The sequence below is a fragment of the Talpa europaea genome (assembly GCF_964194135.1).
Source record: "Talpa europaea genome assembly, chromosome: 15".
In the NCBI taxonomy this organism is placed as follows: domain Eukaryota; kingdom Metazoa; phylum Chordata; class Mammalia; order Eulipotyphla; family Talpidae; genus Talpa; species Talpa europaea.
The window spans coordinates 7,010,201-7,035,484 of NC_140083.1; the positions used below are offsets into that span (position 1 = coordinate 7,010,201).

At 48.9% G+C, this 25,284-nt stretch overlaps 1 protein-coding gene across 18 annotated transcripts in view; it reads left to right on the forward strand.

The window, feature by feature from the left end:
- Window positions 1–24,607: 24,607 nt before the first annotated feature.
- The window catches only part of RBFOX2 (RNA binding fox-1 homolog 2), a gene marked incomplete at its 5' end in the record, with an annotated part of 239,344 nt that continues 238,667 nt past the window's right edge, over window positions 24,608–25,284 (forward strand). For all 18 annotated transcript variants that reach the window (XM_084256411.1, XM_084256412.1, XM_084256414.1 and 15 more), the window contains one exon: window positions 24,608–24,793. In XM_084256411.1, the coding sequence (XP_084112537.1) occupies window positions 24,608–24,793 (186 nt within the window). The remainder of the gene's footprint in view (window positions 24,794–25,284) is intronic.

The following is a 25,284-nucleotide window of genomic DNA, read 5'->3' on the forward strand; positions in this document are numbered from 1 at the left end:
ATCGAACTCGTGCTGCAGTGGCTATGGATAGCTTCATAGGTTGTGCCTTAACCCCTTGTGCCACCAGGGAGATCTTTTTACAGGTGAATAATACCCCATTGTATGGATATCCCACATTTGTTCATCCATTCATCTGCTGATGGGCATTTGTGGATGTTGTAGCTTCTTGGTAGTTGTGAAAAGAGCAGCTATCCAGGAGGAATAAGGAAGGAGTGACTATTGCAGGGAACTTTTGGAGTCCAGGAGGTCAGCAGCAGTGGCCCAGTAACCAGGCAATGACACAAGCAGCCTCATCAGCTAGGAGTAGTGGCACCAACAGAATCTAGGAGTCTCCTAGTGAATCCTGGAGATGATCAAAGGTCATGGGACAAATGCCAGGAGAGGTCAATTGTGGTAGCTGAGGAGCACATGTGAGCCCCGGGGAGATTTGCAGGAGAAAACGATGAGTCTGAAGGGGGCACACTAGGCACCTCAGGGGCCAAACACAGGTAAAGTAGAGCAGTTGTTAAAGTGCAGCTTTGGGGCCTCCCCAGTGTCGCAGCAGTTGAACACTGGGTTGCGATGCTGCCCAAAGCCTCTGCAGCGCCGGTTCAATCCCCGCCTACTCCCCAGCCACCGGAGGAGGGTCCCATATGGCGAGCAGACCTCTCCTGCCGCCTGCTGCTCCCCTCAGCAGTGTACTTCGGTCCTTCTGCCTGCTCTGCTCCCTGCTCTGGCTCTGGTGAATTCTGTCACCCTCCCGTGCTTCTGACTGTACCCAGTGCTTGTATAAATAAATAAATAAATATTTAAAAATAAATAAATAAATAAAGTACAGCTTTGGAGGCAAAAAGGCCAGATCTTGAACCCTGCCTCTCACTCATCACCCATGGAACACTGGGGCAACCATTTCACCTTTCCAAGGCAAGTTCCTCTCTTGTAAAGCCACCCTCCTCGGCCAGGCTGTTGTGAGGATGAAGTCACATAATGTAAAGCACAATGCCAGACACTCGATAACCTTTTACCTCAAGGTGGTTATTACTCTTATTATTATAGTTTGTTTAGTGTTGTTGTGTCTGTCCTCTGTCTACCCAGAAGGATGTTAAAATGATGTAGTTGGTGTGAATCTACTTAACCCATAAACTTGGGAGAGCAAAAATGTCACTTTCTTCATTTTTCAGTATTCAAACTAAATTTCTTTATTGATTCTCCATTCCCTCCGATGATGGAAATTTATCTCAGTCAATTTGTGATTTTCCTGCTCCCCCCAGGATGGCAGTGAGCCATTGAAGGAGGCTCACGTTGAACCAAGCCTTAAATGATGAGTGTTATCACACATCCCCCTGGCCCCAGTCTGCCTGCTCTTTAGTCATTGTGTCAGGCAGGGTTCAACTGGAGAAAGAGAAACAGTAGGATATAGATTTTTTTAATATTGGGGGAAAAAGCTTATGTAAATGTGGGAGCTGGCTAGGCTAGTCAGGAATCTGTGGGGTTGGACTTCCCAGTGGCAGCTGAAACTGCTTCCTGAGGGGAGCTTCAATTCTGCTCTTTTTTTTAAAAAAAATTTTTATTTATTTATACAAGAGCTGGGGTACAGGCCAGAGGCGTGGGAGGGTGAGAGGATTTCCCGGAGACAGAGTGGGGAGCAGAACAGGCAGAAGGACCAAAATACACTGTTGAGGGGAGCAGCTTGTGCGCCATGTGGGTAGCTCCCCAGCCTGCCGGCAATCGAACCCGTGCTGCAGAGACTGTGGATAGCTTCCCTCAACCCGCTGTGCCACCAGGAAGGTCCCAATTCTGCTCTTAAAGTCTTTCTCCTACCCACCCAGATTATCTAGGATAATCTCCTGGTTCTTAAAATAAACAGTTATAGAATAATCACAGCTGCAAAACACCTTCACAGCAACACCCAGTGTTTGATTCAGTGGCAGGGGTCTTAGATTCGACCCAAATGGACACACAAAACTGACCATCATGTTTACTGACCCCAAAGCCTACGGTCCTCCCCACCCAGACTCCTGGGGTGTCTCAGGTCACACCCCAGCAAGGCACGGTGGACGGAGCACGGCCTGGAATGCTGCCCTGCCGTGGGCGGCTGAGGGCCTCTGGCAAGCCACGTACCCTCCCTATGCCTGCCTGTGAGGTGGAGGGCATCACAGTGCCCATCTCATTTACTGGTTATGAGAAGCAGGTGCGTAAGAGCGCTTTAAAAGGGCTTCCATCGGCTGATTACTCTCCAGGATGCACGGGGTCTCCGGGCCTCTTGAGGCTGCGGAGCTCAGCTCCTCTCCCCTGGAGGGGTCTGTATTCTTTCCTGAGCGCACCACAGGCAAGCGGAGTGGTCTGCAGGAGACATTTTAGCCCGGCATGCAGCACACCCCAAATCCGGTCCTGGCAGAGTGTGCGCCCCAGGAGGAATTAGGAGGGTCATAGGAAAGAAGCCTTTGGGACTCCGGCAGTTTTGATGTGGGGCAGAGTGGCACAAAGGGGAGGTTTTCCTTCCCTCTCACTTGGCAAGATGCCTTTGAGGGTGCCCCCCCCCCCCGCCACCCCACCAGCGCGCGGAGCCCCGGAGGAGCCCACCCGCCTGCCCCGCTGCGCACAGGCGCCCCCCACACACTGCGCACCCGCCTCCAGGGGGCGTGACTGAGCTTGGCGAGCGGCGAGCCCGGGATGGGGTGCGCGTCCGCACCCCCGACCTCTCGGGAAACCCTAGCAAGCCCTGGACTTCCTGTAGCGCGCTGGGTGGGGACCTGGCGCGTTGGTGATTCAGGGTATGGCTGCGGCTATGACTTCATTTGCGCTGCCAGCTGCCCGGGGATGGGGGGGGGGCGGGGGAAGGGAGGGGATGTTGGGCAAACACACCCTTCACGTGACCCTGCCTCGTTTCCCAGCCAGGCTGTGGTTCCTGGGGGCCTGCCTTGTACTTCTGCTCCGATATTTTAGACCCTGAATAAGAGCTCCTTTCTAGTGGATTGCTGCTGTCTGCCTTTCCCTAGCTGGGGGTGGCATGGGTCCGGGTGGGGACTTTATTTAGCATCTGCTGACCACTCTGAGGTGCCCGGCTGGATGGCAGGTATAGTGCTCTGCTCCGCTGTTCCATCCCCTGGGGTCTACCAGCCTGGCCTCTCTGTTAAGGAGGCTCAAGGGGTGCTGGTGACTGACGCTGGCCTGGGCGGAGCAGCCTGAAGGGAAACCAGAGGATCAGGATAAAGTGACACCTGGGGGTGGGAAGGGGGCCATTGAAAGTTCTTCCCCCTTTAGTTCAAAATTGGTTAAAAATAATCCCCCAACCAGGGTTTCCAGACCGAGCTGGTGCCCTGAAGCCATCACTGGGAATTCAGGAGGTACCCCGACTCCAAACCTGCAGGCCTCTCCATTCACCCCAATCAAATCAAGCCACAAAGTTCCCTCCAGGCTTGAAGAGAGGGCAGGCTGGGTCAGGGAGCACTGTGAGTTTTGGAAACAAGTAAATCTGAGAGCAAGACTCAAGTCTTATTTTTGCTGACAGTGTTTTCTGACAGTGGTTAGTCTTTTAGTGTGGGAGCCTCAGCGTCCTGGTATGTAGTCCTTAGGATGAAAGAAATGTAGCTGGATTACCTGGTGTGGAACCTGGCATATAGCAGTTACTGAATGTTGGCCAAATGAATACTTTATATGTTACATATATTTGATTTATGATGTGTATTTTTATATAGTTAGTTCATTAATATTATAGAGAGGGGGCCTCCCCAGTGGTGCAGCAGGTTGAGTGCAGTGCTGTGAAGCTCTCTGCAGCCTCTGCAGCGCTGGTTCGATACGCCACGGTGAGGGAGCAACCCACATGGCGCGGCAGACCTCTCCTGTCTCGCCCACTGCTCCCCTCAGCAGTGCTTTTGGTCTATCTGCCTGTTCTGCTCCCCACTCTGTCTCTGGTGAGTCCTCTCATCCTCCTGCACCTCTGGCCTGTACCCCAGCTCTTGTATAAATAAATAAATCTTTAAAAGAATATATTGTAAAGAGGTAGAATCTCCACCTATGGTCCATGATTATCATCATGATTATCACACAAAATAGGGTCATAGGTCAGAGAACTAGACACAACTTGGACTTCGAGGCCTAATCCCTTCATGCTGGGCTTTTAAGGTCTTCCCAGGTCCATTTATCATGACGTGGTTAAGAAGGTAGACTGCAGGGCCAAGTTTGTCTGTTTCAACTTTTGTGCTGACACCACCTGGATGAGTGATCCTGGACAAGCTACTGAATCTCTTTGCCTTACTTTCCTCATCTGTAAAATGGGGGTAATGGTGTCTACTTTATAGGTGGTTGGAAAGAATAATGAGTGAGTCCTGGAAAACTTTGAGGGTAGTTCGTAGTAAGGGTTTAATGAATATTAGTCATTATATCAAGTACCATGGAGGGTTGTGTTAGACACAGATCAACTTCTCCAGAGACTAATGATTTCCAAAGTTTTCCCCCCAAACAAAACCTTATGGAGGTAGCAAATCATTCATAGCAAATCATGATCCATTTTTTGATCAAATATAAATACTGAGTGTCTGCTCTGGGACAGACCTGAATCTGGGTGTTGGGGGTGAGGGCTGTACGCATCTCTGCTATCAGAGCTTGCATGCTACTGGAGAGGCATGAAATACATGAACAAATGAAAAGGCATCCATAGCACACCAGCTGGTGATAAGGGTAGTGAAGAGTAACAGGAGAAGGGGGTTCCAGAAAGATTTGGGGAGGAAATTTGCATATGACTTTAAGGAAACCTCTGATAAGGAGACATTGGAGCAGAGATCTGAAGCAGGAGATCTGGAGAAGGAGCTGTGCTTCTGCTTCTTGATTTTTCTGCTGTGTGGTATTCTGGGAGAAGAGCAATCTGGAGGGAGCTGCCAGTGCAAAGGCCCTGAGGTAGCAGAGTGCTTAGCAGGGTCAAGGACTAGCGAGGAGGCCAGCATGACTGGAGGAGAGGAAGCAGACTGGTGAGTGAGAGAGACTGGGGGAAGAAGATGAGGTCAGAGAGGTAGCCTAGAATGGCCAGGCGTGGTTGGATTATGGAAATCTTGCAAATGTGTAGCTGACAGCAGCTGCTGCTGGATTTAAGGGCTCTGGGGATTTTGACCTAAGCAATTGGAAGAATTGCTTAGGAGTTTTTATTTATTAAGATGGGAATTATGGCAAGGAGCAGGTTTGGATTAGGAGAAATCAAGAGTCTGTTTTGGACACATCAAACTTGATGTCCATTAAACAGTCAAGATTAAAAGGAACCTTGATGGAGGTGTGGCTAGCTGTGGTAGTCACAAGAGGGGTGAAAGTGGGTGGCTAACCCGCAATCCTTGTTATTTCTGCTTCTGGGATGTTTATTGCAAAAGTCCTTTCTTCTCCCATCCCCACTGACACTTCCCTTCTCTCCTCATCACTTCTTATTCCCTGACTGGGGCACTGGCCTGCAACCTGGTTCTACTCTCATTGACTTCTGTGCTGCTTTTTGCAGAATATTTCTAGACTAAAGTCATTCCTCTTGTTGAGATTTGCTGGTGACTTCTCTTTGTCTGCAGCAGTGGCTCTCAAACTTTCACATCTCAGGAACTCTTTACAGTTTTAGAAGTTATTGAGGACCTGTAAGAGCATTCTGTTACGTGGGTTATAGCTATCAACACTTACCATTTAGAAATTAAAAGTGAGACTATTTAAAATGTGTGTTTATTCATTAAAAATAAAAATAATAAGCCTATCACGTGTGAGTATTTTTGTGAAAAATAGCTAAATTTTCAAAAAGAAAATCAATGAGCAATGTGGCATGTTTTATGGTTTTGCAAATTTTCCTGTTGTCTGGCACAAATACGAAACAGCTTGATTCTCATCTTTGCTTCCACAGTCAATCTGTTGCAATATTTGTCTAGGTTGAAGTTTGTTAAGAAAATCAGGCTTCATACAAATAGGTATTTGGAAAAATGAGGAATATTTTTTATAGCATTTCAAATCATTGCATACATTCCTTACTACTACACCAAAACTTGGCAAGTTTTTTTTTTCCAAACAAAAACTGATGTAGGCATCAACTCATTCACTCATTGATTTGTTCCGCTAATAAATACTGAGGGTATGAGGTCCCGCTTTACAGGTTAACTGCAGTGTGAAATCTAAAACCTTATCATTGAACTTTTCTTACTCCATTACATTAAAATCCACTGGTTTCATCTGCATGTTTAATAAAGCTTTCATCTGTGTGTGATTTTGTAAAATTGCACATCAATACTAGTGAAAATATTGGGTCACTGACTTCTGCATCTTTGAAACATTGATATATTTCATTACTATAATGAAAAGTCCCATCGTTAATATTACCACTGGTATTATCATTGATCTCATCACAAATACTTTTAGTGTTGGGAAACTATCAATACCATAGTGTAAATTTTCCAACCATTTAATTCTGGCTCAAGAGCTTGAATTTTATCCTGGGCAACACTATTTTCCTTGAAGTACAAGCTCAGGCATTCATTTTCAAGAAAACATGTACCAAATACTCACATCTGAATAACCACATGTTGGAGGGGAGGGCAGCTGTTCTTTCAAGTGAAAACAGTGTTCCATGAAAAATAATGGCTTGTGTGGCACAACTCAGATAGTTGCCCAGATGAGCGATGGACAGTGCCCCCTCTTGAGGTAGTCCTGGTCCTTCAGTAGCAAGCAGCATGGCTGCCTGTCTCACAGTTCAACACAGACAGTGTTAGAAAGGCCACAGGCTAAAGTTTAATAAAAGTACTAATTTTACTGTTTCCTCAAGGATAGTCTTAAGTAAGACAAGCTGCCTTTATTTGTTTTGTTGTTGTTTTACTGAGTGGCCCCTGGCAATGTGGAGTAACTCCCCATAGAGTCTGGCACTTTGACTTCTACTAAGTCACAGGCAGTTTTATTCAACATTTCTTTCGCCTCCTTGCTCAGCCAAGTTTTAAAAAGCAAATCAGGAGCAAGGAGTTAAGACACAACTATGAAGCTATCTGCAGCCTCTGCAGCACGAGTTCGATCCCCTGCAGGCCAGGGAGCAACCCACATGGTGTGGCAGACCTCTCCTGTCTCACCCGCTGCTCCCCTCAGCAGTGTATTTCGTCGGTCTGCCTGTTCTGTTCCCCACTCTGTCTCTGGTGGATCCTCTCAACCTCCCGCGCCTCTGGCCTATACACATCAGGCTGGGGCTCTTGTATGCATAAATAAATAAATCTTAAAAAATAAAAATAAAAAGCAAATCAAGTGTCAGCATTACTATGGTAATGGTTTGACTCTTGGACAACTGGATAGGGCTCAGGGACCATACTTTGAGAACTGCTGTCTGATAGGTGAGATCCAAACTTCTTGGTGGGCACAGACACCTCATCCCTTACCCCAACAAGCCTCCCCAAGCATGTGGCTCACACCATCCTGTCCCTACTGATGTTCACGCTACAGCCAGAGAAGTGGGCTCAGCCCATGGGGAAGGAGTGGGCTAGTTGTTCCTTTTATCCAGCAGCAGGCAACGAGATATTCTTCCAGTCTCTGGACTTTTGCTTGAGTCCTTCGCTCTGCCTAGAACTCTCTTCCCTGTCTGGTGAGCTCCTGTTCATTTCTCTAGCTCAAATATCACCTCCTCTGTGAAGCCTTCCCCTCTCCTTTTAGTCTCCTCATGCTGTTTTGTATAAACTGCATTTTTAAAGGATTTATTTATTTATGTATAAAAGAACTGGGGTATAGGCCAGAGGTGCGGGGAGGTAAGAGTATTCACCAGAGACAGAGTGGGGAGCAGAACAGGCAGATACTGAAATACACTGCCGAGGAGAGCAGCAGGCGAGGTGGGAGAGGTCTGCTGCACCATGTGGGTAAGCTCCCTGGTGGGGGATTGATCTCATGCTGTAGTGGCTGCTGGCAGCCTCATAGTGCTGAGACTTAACCCCTTACACCATCAGGGAGGCCCAGATCTCAGAATTTTTTTTTTTTTTAATAAATTTTATTGTTATATTCCCCATACAATTGCAGCCCCCCCATTCTGACCCCAATCCCTCCCCTCCCGCCCCCGCCCCCCTAAAAGTGTCTCAGAATTTTAAGGTAGCGTTCAGGTTACAATAATAGCTTGAATGTCTGCCTCTAATATTGCCCCATCGTGAAACCTCACTAGAACTTCTAGAAGAGACATTAAAAAAAAAAACCCAACCCACAATGTTGAGAAAACAGGATGGAAAACCACAACCACAAGAAGGCTAGTGGTAACTAATTTCACAGCCTGGGAAAATGGAATGCAAGCCATCGTGGGAAGGACGGAGCACAAACAGGATTTACACAGCCGAGTTTCCCAAGACAAAGGAACTGGCAACACCAGGTCACTCTGCTGGTGAGGGGTGAAGGCGGGAGGGGGCGGCATGCTAAAATAAGGACTGGGAGAGCTATCTAGGAAGCAATTAGAGGTTAGATCCCGCTCCCCTGGCCCACCCACTGCGACTGATGGATCCCCAAACTGGAAGAAATGTGGAAGATCATCCTCAGGGAAGAAAAAAATAGTTTCTCTGGATTGGGGGCTGCCAGGCACCGTTGAGACATGGTTATTAAGGAGCCATGAGCAATGTGATGCTGAATGTGGCTGCACCTCAGCCCCTACTTCTCCAGCCCTCCCCCCTCAGCTGCCAACCCCTAGCCTCGAGGGAGGGGTTAGCAGATGTGTGGCTTAAAGTAAAGCCCTAAAAACACAGACATATTGGGTTTCTGAACAAAGAATCACCCAGCTCACCGCTGTGAAGCTCTTGGTTAACTTTGTTTATTTCATGGACAGTGGCTAAGGGTTGCCTCACCTCTGAGCAAAACCTTGAACATGGAAGAAAGAAGAAAAAAAGAGGCTAAAAGCAAATGGGAAGAAACAGAGACTAAGGAGGGAGTTTTTAAAATAGCATCATGTCTTCAGAGAGATAAGAAAAGATTATTGTATCCTTCAACTGAAATCCAAAACAGGATACCATTAGAAAGCATTCCAAGATTTAGAAAGCTGAAATAAAAATAATCAATGAAAGAGCTGGGAGACCAAGTGGAGGAGACATTTTAGAAATGAAAACAAGAAGACAGACTGAGACTAGGAAAGAAGAAAAAAAGATGGCATTCCAGACCAGGATATCCAGCCTCAGAAGACCAGGGGTCCAGAGGAGAAAACAGGAAAATGGAGGAGAAATCATTCACCAAAATCTCAAGAAATTTTGTGCTCTTAAATATTATCAAAGCCTTCAAAAACCCCATTATGTCTGTTGGATCTGCTGATACTGATCATACCTGAAATTAAAATGGAGAAATTTTCAAAACAGAAGAATCGTGAGCATACACTCTACAGTGCCTCTGGCAAACTCCACTGTGCATTCTTGAGGGAATGAGAAGGAGACAGATAAATAACATTGAGTATAAAAATATTTTTGAACTGGAAAACCCACTGAGAGAGGCTCAGGGACCCCAGGAGTGCCAGGGACTGTACTTTGAGAACCACTGTTCTCCATGCCAGCATCGAGTGAGCGCTACCAACATAGTACTTGGTGTCTGCGGGGAAGACAGCTCTCTGCTCTGCTGGTGGTGGCACAAAAGTAGGAAAGACCCAGTCCCTGGCTTTGAATCACACCTTCCAGAAGCCCTTCTGCACTTCGGATTTGTGTTCAACCTCCTTCTCTTTTTCTTTTTTTTTTTTTTTAAAGATTTATTTTTATTTATTTATACAAGCACTGGGCACAGTTAGAAGCACAGGAGGGTGAGAGAATTCACCAGAGCCAGAGCGGGGAGCAGAGCAGGCAGAAGGACCGAAGTACACTGCTGAGGGGAGCAGCAGGCGGCAGGAGAGGTCTGCGCGCCACGTGGGACCCTCCTCTTGTGGCCGGGGAGCAGCTGGGGATCGAACCAGCGCTGCAGAGGCTGCGGGCAGCTTCGCAACCCAGCGCTCAACCGCTGCGCCACCAGGGAGGCCCTCCTTCTCTTTTTCTTGAGAAATCCGTCCAGGGCAGGAGAGCTGGTGTTCATCCAAGAAGAATCTACGGCCAGCCCACCCTGTTTACTGATCTGGAGGGCTTTAGGACATCTTTGGGTGTTTCTCACAAAAGCTGGCCACTGCCTTAGAAATGGTGAAAAGGTCAGAATACACAAGCTGCCTCTGAGCAGAGTTAAAGAAAGCACTGAGAGATGACCCAGGCCCGTGAGTCATGTGACCTTGGGTGGGTCCCTTTCCAAATCATTTCCTTCTTGTGCTCATGGGGTGAGCAACTACAGGCTAGTCCCAGTGATGGTGAGGAGCGCGCTCAGCGTTAACATTCTAGTCCACAATGTCACCGCAGCATCCTTGGAGTTTAAGACTCAGTCCTGAGTTTCTGTCTGATTAGTGTGTGAACACAGCTGCGCCACCTGTGGAAATTAGCCTGCTGTGGAGACATTTGATCTCCTGCCCAGAAAACCCCAGGGCCACTGGAGTCATTTGGGATCGCGGAACAATCAAAACAAGCTGGAATCCCAGCACGTGATGTAACAAAGGAAAACTAAGCCCACCCCATATCGCATCTGGAATCCCTTTTTGAATCAGCCATATCATGTCAATTTAAATCTTTGATGGACTCCATTGGAAAGCACTGATTTGATTAATTGTCATAAAGTTTGTGTCTTGACTCATTCATTCAGCAAGTGTGATTGAGCAGGGGTGTCTGTCATTCATTGTGTGAGATACCGGGAATACCCTCCTGCAAAAAGCGAGACCCCTGCCCTTGGGGGGCTCATGTAACTGTTCCAAATAATTAATTGCCAACATATAAATATCCAAAGGTTTCACATAAAAAGCCAAACTGCCAGCATTGCATGATAAGTAATTTGCCACTGCCCCTCTCTAGACACTCACACACACACACACACAATCCAAGTTGTCCACACTTGGTGCAGTCACTTCCATGCCCTGCCCTGCCCCTATGTGCCTCTGACTTTTCAGCCCTTGACACACAGTTGGAGGGGAAGATAGATATGTCAGTAAGTCACCATGTTAATACTTCCCTGGAACAGCTGCAAAGTGCTAAGGGAGCAGAAGGGAGCATGATGGGAGTAGGAAGAAGCAGACACCAGGAAAGATTTCACAGAGCAAGGTCATGATCAAATGGTCCTCCAAGCAATCCCTCACTCTGGTTTCTTGACACATCTGCACCTGTAGGTCCTGCATGTGCTTCAAGGCTCAGAGAAGGGCATCAGGCTGGGGTGGGGGCTGGCGTTGGGGATCAGAGGTTGTGTAGGATTCCAGGGGGTTGTCTGCAATGAAGTCTTCAAAGAGTGATTCATTTCACCACGGTTGGGACCAGGGGGGAGCAGATCCCAAACAGGGGTGAGAGAATAAGCTAAAATTGGATGGAGCTGAGAAGAGGGGCTGTGGGAAGTCCATCCTCCTAGTATCCATTCTTCAACGTTCAGCGCCAACGTGGGGTGCTGCCTGGCTCTAAAGAGCGTGCCCCTGCAGGCAACTGTTGTCCTGAACACCTTCGAAGCTTCATCACCTCGGCCAGCGGGTTGCGCTATCACCCCCTAACGTATCTGTGGCTTAGTTTTCCTTCCCTTCACCAGAAAATAGGCTCAATGAGTGCAAGGATCTGGTCTGTCTTCTTTCCTGTCATCTTCGCTTCACCTACAACAATCCTGCAGCTGCTCGATTTTTGTTTGATGGGAGTGAGCATGTCTGAGGCACGGCCACGGATATAAAGGGACAGCTGAGCATCCTGAAGGACAGACTGGAAAGAAAGAGGTACGGAGACCCTGAGGGCGGGGTCTGGCTGCAAAGCCAGCCAAGATGGCACAAAGTCAAGATGGTTTGACAGGAGCCAGAAGCCTCGCCCTACCCCCTCCCACCTCCCTGCTCCAAGCCTCAGTTTCTCCATCCACAAAATGGAGATGATAATACCAACTTCACATGGTTATGCTGAGAATTAAGCAATGAGCTTCAGTATGGGAAAGTGCTTAGTATGGAAATGTTAATTATTTTACTAAGTTTTACAGTCCGATGTCATTTTTTGGTAAAGATTTATTTATTTTTGCATACAAGAGCTGGGGTGCAAGCCAGAGGTGTGGGGGGGAATGAGAGGATCCACCAGAGACAGAATGGGGAGCAGAATAGGCAGATCTACTGAAATACACTGCCAAGGGGAGCAGTGGCAGAGACAGGAGAGGTCTGCTGTGCCATGTGGGTCAGCTCCCTGGCTGGCCAGGGATCGAACTCATGCTGCAGAGACTGTGGATAGCTTCACAGTGCTGTGCTTAACCACCTAGTGTCACCAGGGAAGCCCCAGATTCTTTTCACTGGCTCTCACAAGGTGTGCTTCTTTGGGGGGTGAGAGGAAAGCAGGCTTCATGTCAGTGGAGCCCCAGTACCTTCCTCTCTGGCTTCCTTTTTCTGATCATTTTCCTTCACATGTTTCAGAAGATCTCAGCTCTTGTGTTGTTTAACATGCTCAATATGTACACTAATTCTCTTGGCAAGAACCTTGCCCTTGTTTACACAATGCCAGGTGCATGCTGGGTAGCAGTGTAGAAGCCTCCCACTTTGCCATGGTAACATGTGGGGACTATTCTTTTTTGAGTAGGCCTACTCCTCCAAGAATCCCATGTTGGTGGCCAAAGGAACATATCTGCTTTTTCTCAGAGCTCCAGAGAACACACAGCAGGGGCCGCTCCTCTTTTCCCTTTGTGTTGGTCATTTCAGCCAACTCCTGGAAGGTGGTTCCAGCAGAAAGGAAGGTGCTAATTATTGTTTAGGATCAATTTTGCACACACACACTGTCTCTTTTGTGTTGTGAGATTCAGGCAGAAGAATTGCTGGCGAATGAGTCAAGGTCAGGAAATGAGTCTTTCGTGGGAGAAATCTCCCTCTCTGTTCCAGCTGGATTTCTTCAAAGCAGAGTCTGACCCAGGGACTTGGGTACAGTGGTTTATTTGGATTGTAATCTCCAGGAAGCACATTAAGGCAGTGGGTTAGGAAGACAGGGAAGGAAGAAAAGAGGAGGGAAAAGGCATTTTTGAACAAATCACCATGGTGGGCAACTAGGGCTCACTGCCATTTTATCTCTTTTGAAGACTGTGTAGAAATACCTCCAATTGTCTTATCAAGTGGTGAGGACAATGGGAAATTTATAAACCAACAATTCCCTCCATTGTGGTTAAGGGTTGTCCCTGGGGGTTGCCCTGGGGGTTGCTCCTAGGACGCTTGTCACCAGGTGCCAAGCATGCTCCTGCAGCCAGTCAGCCCTTCTGGCAGGTATTAGTGAACAGGTGACGCATATGGGATGCGTGGGCACTGGCTGCAGGTCCACAGATGTCTTCCTCAGTGGGCCAAGGGGCATGTGGCAATAACCACATCTGCTACTTCCCCTTTTGCCTTTGGGTGCAAACTGGGAAAAGTGAATCCCACCTCATCATTTTCCCCTGGCATAATCAATGCATTATTTCCAAATTCACCTTGAAAAGAATATGAAATAAAAATTTAATTGTATGAAGCCCCTGAAGTTTAGGGTTTAGGGATGTGTGTGTGTGTGTGTGTGTGTGTGTGTGTGTATGTGTGTGTGTGTGTGAGACAACAGTTTCCATTACTTACCCTGACTAATAAAATATCTAAGTAGTGTTCTACCTCATAATCAATGTGTAAAGTCCCTTCCTTGAGTAGGATTGAACATGCCCATTCCATGGAGGGTAGGTTCGGCCCGGTAACTTGCTTTGTCCAGTTGAATGACAGAACACACGTGTGCCCGGCACCTTCCCTCTCCCCCAGCCCTAAAGTCCTAGTAGGCAGAAAATGCACCAGTCCATCAGCCTGGGTCCCTGAGCAGAGACGATGTCCAGCCAGCCCACAAGAGAGATGTGAACAGGAAATCTTTGTGGTCGTAAGCCGCTGAGAATTTGGAGGTGTTTGTTCCTGCCACATACCTTAACCAAAGTTGACTGATAGAACCAATGATTTATCTGATTGGTGATATGGGAAGAAGGAACTGGACAGAGCTTCCTTGGCTCAGATCCTTCCTTACTCTTTCCTCAGATCTGCTTGACTGTTGATCTGAGGGGATTTCTGGTTTACTGTGTGCCACGCGGTAAGAATTCTGTCCCTGTCGCCACAATTGGTGGTTGTCAAGCTAAGCCAGTGGCTGGTTGAGTCTAATCTCAGCATGGGGGCTCACAGCACATCCCTTAGGCTGTGCACCTAGGTCTGGCCGCACATTCCAACCTAGTGTTTGTCAGCAATAAATCAAATACCTGGCTTTCTTCTCTATATCTTTTGTGTCTCCAAATGGGTTCCCGACTCAAGAAGGGAAGCGAAGTACTATTTGTTGAGCCCCTACAAAGTCTTTCTGCATGCATCTGAGGTTGGGCGACAAAATGGCTTTTCCAAATTGACTTCTTGTTTTTTTTTTTTTAAAGATTTACTTATTTTTTATACATATAAGAACTAGGGTATATAGGCCAGAAGTGTGGGGGTGTGTGTGAGAGGATTCACCAGAGAGAGAGTGGGGAGCAGAACAGAGAGATGTACTGAAATACACAGCTGAGGGGAGCAGCGGGCAAGATAGGAGAAGTCTGCTGCGCCTTGTGGGTAGCTCCTTGGTCGGGGATCGAACTCTTTTTTTTTTTTAAAGATATATTTATTTATTTATTTATTTATACAAGCACTGGGTACAGTCAGAAGCGCGGGAGGGTGAGAGAATTCACCAGAGGCAGAGTGGGGAGCAGAGCAGGCAGAAGGACCGAAGTACACTGCTGAGGGGAGCAGCGGGCAGCAGGAGAGGTCTGCGCGCCATGTGGGACCATCCTCTGGTGGCCGGGGAGCAGCTGGGGATCAAACCAGTGCTGCAGAGGCTGCGGGCAGCTTCGCAACCCAGCGTTCAACTGCTGAGCCACCGGGGAGGCCCTGGGGATCGAACTCTTGCTGCAGAGGCTGCGGATTGCTTCACAGTGCTGTGCTTAACCCCTTGTGCCACCAGGGAGGCCCTTCCCCACTTGCTTTTATCCTTCTCCTTTCCTTTTCCTTATCTTTACCTCCTTCCCTCTTTCCCATAAAACCTAAAATAGCAAATGTCCTGGGTTTAGCCAGGCATGGATTTTTCATTCATTCAATCATTACTTATTAAACTTCTCAACATATCAGGTATTAGGCAGCTGGTTGAAAAAAGGGCTCGGAGATATCATGCTCGTTTTCCTTCCCATCAACATCAAGCTTTGAACATTGTCCAAAGACATACTTTTCTTAGAAATGGCATCATTTGTATACTTTCATTTTTATAGATTTTAATCAGAATAATCTAGCTTCTGATTCCCCACTTCTGATGCTTTACACATTGGTTATGAGGTAGAAGACTACTGAGACATTTTATTAGTCAGGGTAAGTAATGGAAACTGCTGTAACACACACACACACACACACACACACACACATCCCTAAACCCTAAGCTTCAGGGGCTTCATACAATTAAATTTCACTTCCTGCTTACATCACAGTTTGTTGTCTATGGGGTAGCTTTTCTGCAGCTCACGTCCAGTGGATGACTCAGGCATCCAGGCTCCTTTCTCTGCTGATGTTACTGTCTTTATTTTTTATTTTTTTTTTTATAGAGGCATGCTTTATTTATTTGTTTGCTGGTTTGTTTGTTTGTTTTTTGTTTATACATGCACTGGGTACAGTCAGAAGCGCGGGAGGGTGAGAGAATTCACCAGAGCCAGAGCGGGGAGCAGAGCAGGCAGAAGGACCGAAGTACACTGCTGAGGGGAGCAGCGGGCGGCAGGAGAGGTCTGCGCGCCATGTGGGACCCTCCTCTGGTGGCCGGGGAGCAGCCGGGGATCGAACCGGCGCCGCAGAGGCCGCGGGCAGCTTCGCAACCCAGCGCTCAACCGCTGTGCCACCGGGGAGGCCCTGATGTTACTGTCTTTAGCTCATGGTCTCCATGCACTGGGAAATGGAGGGCTAGCACGTTGGCAGGGATGTTCGCAGAGGTCAGGTCTGTAAGAGACCTCTATCACTTTTTTTTAAGACATATTTATTTATGCATACAAGAACTGGCCAGAGGTACAGGGCGGGGGTGAGAGGATTCACCAAAGACAGAGTGGGGAGCAGGACAGACAGATCTACTGAAATACACTGCTGAGGGGTGCCGCAGGTGAGTCAGGAGAGGTCTGCTGTGCCATGTGGGTCAGCTCCCTGGCCAAGGATTGAACTTGTGCTGCAGTGGCTGCTGATAGCGTCATAGTGCTGTGACTTAACCCCTTGTGCCACCAGGGAGGCCCAGCCTCTGTCATTTTACCCATATTCCATTGGCCAGAGCATTAATCACACATACCCATCCTGACTGCAAAGAACTGTCTCTGGATTCTCAGGAAGAAGACATGGTGCAGAGCTGGGCTTTGCCATAGGAATATTAATTTCCATTCTCCCCTCCTCTCTCTCTCAGAGATCTTCTACTGTTCCCACCCTCACTTCCTTTCAGAAATAAAACTATTACAGTAGAAATAAAAAAGAAGAGAAAGAATTGAGACTTTGAATTTCAAAAGAGACTTTTGAAACCTATGGCTTGAGAGAAAAGTCTCTGTGCTTTGAAAGCCTGGTGCTTTTCATCCCCAAAGCCTAAACTCTGCACGACTCTGTTTATGAACTCTATGCCCTACAAAACTGAGAGTTTTTTTTCCCCAGAATGAGAATCAGCCAGGACCAATTTCATGGCCCCACCCAGGACAGGCAAGTGCATCAGGGACTGCGGGGGAAGCAGGGGTGAGATGAAGAGAACAACAGAACAGGGTCTTCCCTGGAGGACCCCTGCCACCTGCCTCCTCCTGGACGGACCCTCAGAAGAGAGGGAGAGAGAACTGTAGGGTGGTGTGGCCTCTGGAAGAAGAGGTCCTGCCTGAAGACCTAGAGGGGTCACATTTGCAAGTCTCCCCTCCAGCAAGGGTATGAGCAGGGATGACTCCTTAGCTCCTCTACACAGCAGGGACCTGAGACAACCTCTTTGGGGATTCCCAAGGCCCCAGGGCAACATGGGAACAGTTTTCCCAGGCCCTTGACAAAGACTTGAAACTGATAAGACAGTCTTTCCTGGAGAAGCCCTGGGTAGGCTGTCCTCTGGGCAGATCAACACTGAGGAGCATACAGGCCAGCTCAGGGGAGGCCAGCCAGGATGGATATGGACAACCAGGCAGGTACCCAGAAGAAGACAACTTGAGCAGGTGCCAGCAGGGACAAGGAAGGAAGACAAGGCCCCAGGTACAATGGAGAATCAAGATAGTTAAATTTTGTTCTCTTCACCCCAGGAGATGTGTACGCTCAATCTGAAACACCCTTAAGAGCCCACAGAGACAGGGGAAGACACGGAAGCGGAATTGAATAAGGAGATGGGAGTTCTTTTGTCAAAACCATTCTATGTGACCTTGAGCCGCTCATTTCACCTCTCTGGATTTTAGTTTTCTCCTCTGTAAAATGAGATGTAACACTGCCTGCTTCGTGACGTGCTGTGGCCATTCAAAGTAAAAAAAGCTCCCGGTTCAGGGCCTGACACATACTGCAGGTTCAGCAAATGCCTGAACCTTCTTGCCTTCCCCTTCTGAGATCATTTCCAATTTCAAACACCAACATTATTTGCAGAGAAGATGGATACATGAGGTTATGTATACCAGGGCCTGGAAAAACAAAGAAAATGCCTTCCCCCACTCTGCAAGGAAGCAATAAAAACCTAGGAAGAGCACACCGCAGACAATGAAAACCCGACTTTGGTGGGGGGGGGGGTGCGGGCAGGCGGAGGGCGGTGACTGCACTAAATGAAAAACAACAACTCAATACCCTGCTATCATCCTTCATCAAACTACAGAAATAGAAACCAGACAAACACATTATGTGAAGGGCAAAGGGGTTGGCAAGGTTCTGGCCTATAGGAAAAACCCAGGTTCAATAATGCCAGGAGCAGAGGGACGTAGGGAAGTGAGGTCAAAGTCAATAGCGAGGTTTGCGTCCCAACGGCTGGGTTTACAGTCCTAATGAGGCTGGAACATCACACGTTCCTCTTTGCTGAACTCACTTTCTCATTAGGCTCTGTATCTGCTCCGGGATCAGCCAGCCACATGGCAGGAGTCTCTTCGCCTTCCTCTGGCCTGATGAATTATCAAGGGTATTCTCGCCTTTCTTCTTTGGGATGAGAAAGCTTTGGAGTAGAACATGCAGTCTTCTATTTATATCTACTCTCTTCTCCCTGATTAGAGAGATGATAAATTTGGGGAAGGACTCAGGCCCCAAGCATCCTGTCTTTATTTTGAAGATTGCATGGTTAAGGCAGCGTTCTAGGATCATCTGCTCTGCTCCAGGCCTTTGTTCTTCCAAGGGGATGTGAGATCTAGGGCTGTGTTCTGGCATATTTTCAGGGTTGTTGGAAAAGCCACATATTTTTAAAAAATATTTATTTATTTATGCATACAAGAACTGGGGTATAGGTCAGAGGTGTTGAGGGGTGTGAGAGTATTCACCAGAGACAGATTGGGGAGCACAACAGGCAGACTGACTGAAATATACTGCTGAGGGGAGCAGCGGGCGAGACAGGAGAGGTCTGCCTTGCCATGTGGGTATCTCCCTGGCTGGGGATCAAACTCATGCTGTGGTGGCTGCGGATTGCTTCATAGATTGCGTCTTAACCCTTGCGCCACCAGGGAGGCCCCAAAGCCACATACTTTTGTGTTAAGATCTGTGCTCAGTGCTGGGGACATAGAAATAAAGTAAAGGATTAAGAAAACGCTCATGTTCTCAAAGAGCTTATAAATACAGAAATTTATACCACCAGCCTGTCTGGTGGCTTTTTGTAACCAGAATACTGGGTTAACAATAACTGGTGTTTGAATAGATCTTTCATAAGATCTATTATCTCCTACAGGCCCACGTACCCCTGTGACTGGGTGCCTGGCACCCTTACCTGTCTGTCTCAGTCTAAGACCACAGCTGGTGCTGACTCCAGTCCTGGGCCTCTGAGCCTGAGCTGAGAGCTACTACCTTCTTATCTGAGTTTCTCCCTATAAACAGTGCTGAACACCTCCTAAAGTCTTGCGGACACACAAGAATTTGCTCACTTTTCATCAGAAGCCATATCCTAGGGAACTCTTCCATCCAGATCAAACAGAACATTCTCGGTAAAATTTCTCTTGTCCCCCCAGGCAGGGGAGTTATAGTTTCTTATAGGCTCCTGTAGCTCCGGACACATAAAATAATCATAGTCATAAGGATAATAAGAGTAATAGTAGTAAAAAGGTCTGCCATTTATTGTGTCTGTGGACCAGGTGGCATGCTCAGCGCTTTATATGCATTATTTAATGCTCAAAGAACCCCAGGGGGAGATACTATTATTATCCTCGGCTTACAGATCGTATCAGGTAGGAGTGGAGTTTGGCAGCATGTAGAAACGTGTCCACAGTGGCTTAACCAAATGGGAACTTTTTTTTTTTAATAACAATAAATTACAGGTAGATGGGTTGGAGCCGGCAGGTAGCTTGGCAATGCCATCTTAGTATGGAGCTTTGTTGGTATGAGATGAGCTGTCTGTTGTTTTTCCACTTTGTGTTCCAGACAGGAGAAGAGCAAAGGGCAAAGGATGAAGGGCAAAGAGACTTTTTTTCTTGTGGTTTCGAGTTGTTAGTTCCCTCCTACATCTCTCTGGAGGATGTGTTATGAGAACACCCTTACCTGGCAGGGAGCCGGAGAATTCTATTATTTTTTTTCTTTTTTTAAAGCTGAGGAGATTTCTGCTCTGAACATAAGTGGGTTTCTGCTAGTAAGGAAGAAGAGGCAAATGGATATTGGGTTGGGAACTAACAGTACTTGTCACACACATGAAGAAATTGCCTCTTGGAGAGGCTAAGTTTCTTGTTCACGGTTGGACACATGCTCAAGTCACACTTTCAAATCCAGGATGTCTCCTCAGCCCCAGAGTCTGTGTTCTTTTGTCTTCTTCTTTTTTTTTTTTCAAAGATTTGTTTTTACTTATTTATGCATACAAGAACTGGGGTGTAGGCCAGAGGTGGGGGGGGGTGTTGAGAGGATTCACCAGAGACAGAGTGGGGAGCAGAACAGGTGAATCTACTGAAATACACTGCTGAGGGAATAACGGGAGAGACAGGAGAGACAGGAGAGGTCTGCTGTACCATGTGGGTCAGTTCCCTGGCTGGGGATCAAACTTTCATGCTGCAGTGGCTGGTGATAGCTTGATAGTGCTGTGACTAACCCCTTGTACCACCAGGGAGGCCCCCCAGAGTCTGTGTTCTTGACCCCTATGAGAGATGACCTCATTATCTTGACTCATTACAATTGTATTTTTACTTGTTCACCTTGTCCTCTTCAGCCTGTGAGCTCTTTGGTACCAGGAATACATTTTAATCATCTTGGTATCCCAGAGTGTCGCCCACAGTATTGAATGGATGAGTGAATAAATGTTAGGACTTTAGGAATTTCCGCAGCTAAAAAATTCTTTCTAGGTAAATATTCTTTAACTGTCCTCTTCCTCTGTCATGTTTTATCACCACTTGTTCCCAAACTGGTAGCTGCAGATGAACATGAAAGAGAAGATCTTGGTCTTTGTGTCGCCATGGGTGCCTTTGGCCTCTTCTACTATTTATAGCTTCCTATTCTCTCTCTCCCCAAATGCTTAATGCTTGTTTACAGGGCAGGGTCCAATTTCTCTTTGTACTGCCTGGTCATTCAAACATTCCTATACCACATCCGCTCTATTTCTTAGGGACAAGTGCTACTTGAATAACAATAATTTAAGTCACAAGTAGCTCTAGCCTCAAAGCTTATTTCTTGCTGGGTCATGGCGCAGCACAGGAAGGATCTAACATCATTTAGATTCCAGTATTTTGGCCAGACCAGTGGAGAGGCGAGGAGAATTCTGAAGAAGCATTTAAAAAGTAAATGCTCAGAAAACTAACCACTGATGTTCCCTATTTAAAAAAAATAGTTGTCATTGTTCCATAGGCCAAGAAACAATCTGATTTTTCTTCAAAGCCATATATCTTGATTGGGACCCATGTGCTATGAGATACTGCCAGCTGGGAGCCCTGACTTACTGGGGCCTGCCTAATTCAGCAGAGGAACAAGCTGGTGGGCATTTGGACTTCCAACTAAACTTCCAAAGAACTGTCATTATTAAACAAGTGGGGGCCTCTTTCCAGCCTCACGGACCCTTGGTCAGTAGCTTTTTATCACCAAGCAAATTAGATGACAGATGTTTATCACTTACTGAGCAGTTACTTTGTATTTGGTGCTGTGCTAGATACTTCCTCTCATTTAATCCTTAGGACAACACTGTGACTGTTATTGTCATCTTACAAACAAGGAATGCGAGGCTTAGGGGAAATAAATTATTTACCCAACCAGGTGATTATGTTACCGGGCAGGGAGAGGGGCACCCGACACGGAGATCTGGTCTGCTCTTCTTCATTGCTAGTGGCCCATCCAAGTCACTTCATATAATTTAAAAGACCCTGTTGCAGTGATAATGATGTTCTTTGATCTTGAGAATGAATTTTTTTTTTTAACTCTCATTTAAGCTGTGAATGAAATGAAAAAAGAGTAATAATAGCTAACATTTATTAGGTAATCGCTGTAGGCCAACCTATTTGAAGTTTTGAATATATGTTAACTCATTTAATCTACACAACAATTCCTTCAGGCAGATACTATTATTATTTTAATTTTCAGAGGTATCATGAGGCTAAGTAGCTTTCAGAAGGCACCATGACTGGTAAGTGGCAGAGCTGCAACTAGGCTTTTTACAGCATGATCTATAATAGCCAGACGTGAATCAGTACCCCTCAACACATAACCGGATAAAGAAATTGAGAACTATGAACTCAATGGAATATTACTCAGTTATTAAAAAAAGATGAAATAGTGCCTTTTGGGATCTCATGGTGATTATGTCAAGTGAAATAATTCAGAAAGTGAAAGACAGTTGCCAATTGGTGGTTTCACTCATTTGTAGACTATAAACAACCAAAGGAAACAAACTGGCAAACACACAGCAAAAATAACTCTTAGACTCTGAAAAATATAGTGGTTACCAGTGGGGAGCAAGGAATGAGGGGGTAACTTGAGAGTGTATTGGCACTGGAGCTTTGGAGGAGGGTGAGTGAAGCATGTGCACATGCTGAGGTGTTAAGTTCTACTCCCCAAATTGTAGTTGTATAAACAGCAAATGAATAAACTTTCATTAAAAAACAAAACCTGGTTATTTCTATTGATTTATAACACAGCCTAGGTAAATACTCAGCCTCAGTATGAGTCCTCCAGTCTTCCAACCTGCAAGCTCTGAATCCCTTTTACATAAAAATTATTATTTTCTTCTTTTTTTCCTATTTATTTATTTATCTATTTATTTTTAAACAATATTTGCTTCCCCCCACCCCCTCAGGTATAGTCCCCACAGAGTTTCCTTCACCAATGCATCCTGCACCATCACCACAGTCCCCTGTGCTCCACCCTCCCTCCCACATAAAAATTCTTTTTTTTATACAATTTTTTTTTATTTTATAGAGGCATGTTTTATTTATTTATTTTATTTGTTTGTTTTTGTTTATGCATGCACTGGGTACAGTCAGAAGCGCGGGAGGGTGAGAGAATTCACCAGAGCCAGAGCGGGGAGCAGAGCAGGCAGAAGGACCGAAGTACACTGCTGAGGGGAGCAGCGGGCGGCAGGAGAGGTCTGCGCGCCATGTGGGACCCTCCTCCGGTGGCCGGGGAGCAGCCGGGGATCGAACCGGCGCTGCAGAGGCCGCGGGCAGCTTCGCAACCCAGCGCTCAACCACTGCGCCACCGGGGAGACCCACACATAAAAATTCTTAACTTATCATGGGTCCAACATCACATGGGCAGTAGGTGGTGAATCCTGGATTCAGACCTGGGTAGGTCTGACTCCAAAGCTGGCATCTTTACCATTACACTGTTCCAGCACTAGCCAGGCCAAAGCCAAGTTCAAAGGACAAACCATAGATCCAAAAATGACACTAGAAATCACCCAACCCAGGGTTTCTCAATCTTAGCGTTATTGACATTTGGGGCTGGATAATTGTTGGGACTGTCCCGCTCATGATAGGATGCTGAGCAACATTCCTGGCCTCTACCTACTAGATACCAGCAGCAACTGCCAGTTATAACAGCCAAAAACGTCTCCAGACATTGCCAAATGTACTGGGGAAGAGGGGAAGAGGTGAAATCACTGCTACTTATGAACTGATCTACACCATTTCCTCGTTTTACAAATGGGGAGCAGGGGGTCTAAAGAGATGATACAACGTGCCTAAGCTCCCCAGCAGAATCCAGTTTATTCCTGCATCATTGTATTCCAGAGAAAGCAGGTGCCCTCTTGGTCCTTAGAAACTAGAGACGCTGATGCACAAACATCTCTAATTGCACCAAGCTGATAAAAGTAGAGTTACAGCAAGGCGTAGAGACCGCAGGATCCCATCTTCTGAGATCTGGATCTGCCACTTTTGAGTGGCAGGACTTGACCAAGTTTCGGGTTTATCATCAACGAATCAAAGATAATGTTACAGGGGACCACCCTGTTACAATAATGGCATCTATTCTGCCAATGCATGAGCTTCCAAATGGGTCTATGAACGCGCTGTGCAAACTGTAAAGCTCTCCCACCCAGGTATTGTAATGGCCAGGAATGTGATAATAATAACAACTCTGATGGCAGTAAAAGCCTCCAAAACCGGGGACAGCAGTCTCGAAGTGCGGTATCCTGCCTGCGCCTTCCAAAAATCGGGATCCCCATTCTTTATCGGGAGAGGAAGCAGGCCAAGAGCCCCGTCCCCCAGAGTGCCCTGCCCTCGTCCAGCACCCACGCCGCCAGCCTGGCGAACTCGGGTCCCCACTGCACAGAGCCCGCCCGGCCCAGCGGAGCAGCCGCAGCCCTGGGGCCTCCGCAGCGCCGCCCGCCCGGCCTGGCCCCGCCCCCCAGCAGCAGGCCCCGCCCCCTCCGCGCGGGCCGGCTCTCCCGCGGCGCGGGGCCGCCCGGCCCGTCCCCCGCCCGCGCCGGAGATTCCCGAACTCCCCCGAGCTCTTCCCGGGCTCCCTCGGGCGTCGGGAGCGGCGCGCCGGAGACGGCCGAGGGGCCTTGGCCCCGCCCCCTCGCGGGCCCGGCCGCCGCCGCCCCCCTCCGCGGCGCCTCCCGCGCGGGCCGGAGTCCCGGATCCCGGCCCTCCCCGCGCCGCGCTCTCCCCGCCTTCCCGGCGCTGCCACAGTGGCGGCCGCGGATCCCGGCCAGTCAGCGCGTGGCGGCCCCGAGCCCCACCCCCCATAAACACCCCTCCCGCGCCGCCGCGGGCCGCCCCCTTCCTCCTCGGCCGGCGTGCGGTGCGGCCAGGGCGAGGCGCGGGCCGGCGGCGGCTCCGGGGGGCGAGCGCGGCGGCCGGGCCGGGCCGGGCGCGTGTGCGGAGGCGGAGCCGGGGCGTGCGACGGCCGCGGCCCCGCGCCGAGCTCGGCCGCGACCCGCCCGACCCGCCGCGGCGCGGCCGGCGCACGCGCGACGCACGGGCCCGCGCCTGTCGCGACAGTCGCGCGAGCGGGAGGCGGCCTGTGGGGTCGCCCGGCGCCCGCAGCGAGCGGCGCGGGCGGATGGCGGAGGGCGCCCAGCCGCAGCCGCCGCCTCAGCTCGGGCCCGGCGCCGCCGCCCGGGGCATGAAGCGGGAGTCGGAGCTGGAGCTGCCGGCGCCCGGAGGGGGAGGAGACGGGGCCGAGCCCGGCCTGAGCAAGCGGCCGCGCACCGAGGAGGCGGCGGCCGACGGCGGCGGCGGGATGCAGGTGACCGCGGGGGGCGGCGGGCGCGGGGCGGGAGCGCGGCCCGGGGGCCGGCCCGGGGGGGGGGCGGGGGCCGGCGGGGCCTGGCTGGAAGGTGGGGCGAGCCCGGCGAGGGCGCGGGAGGCCCGGGTGTGCCCGGAGGGTCCCCATTCCTGAGGGCGCACGGCGCGTGGATGGGGGGCGGGGGGGTCGAACACGGTCGAGAGGGATCCCGTTCCTTCAGACCCTTCCTGAGTTCCCGGGGTGCAGGGGGAGGCCCCGGGAGCCCCGGCCTGAGCGAGGACGGGGTCCGGGGTGCCAGGGCGCCCCGGGAGCTGTTCCTCCTCGGCAGCCCCCGCGCCCGCCGAGGTGGGGACGGGGAGCGGCGCATAAAGGAGAGAAGTGAAAAGCGACCAAACTCCAGAGCCCAGAGGGGATGTGGCTTAGACGGTGGGGCAAATCAGGCCCATCTGGACGGCGAGGAGCACCCCGAGTTTGGGAGCCTGGAGGGGACC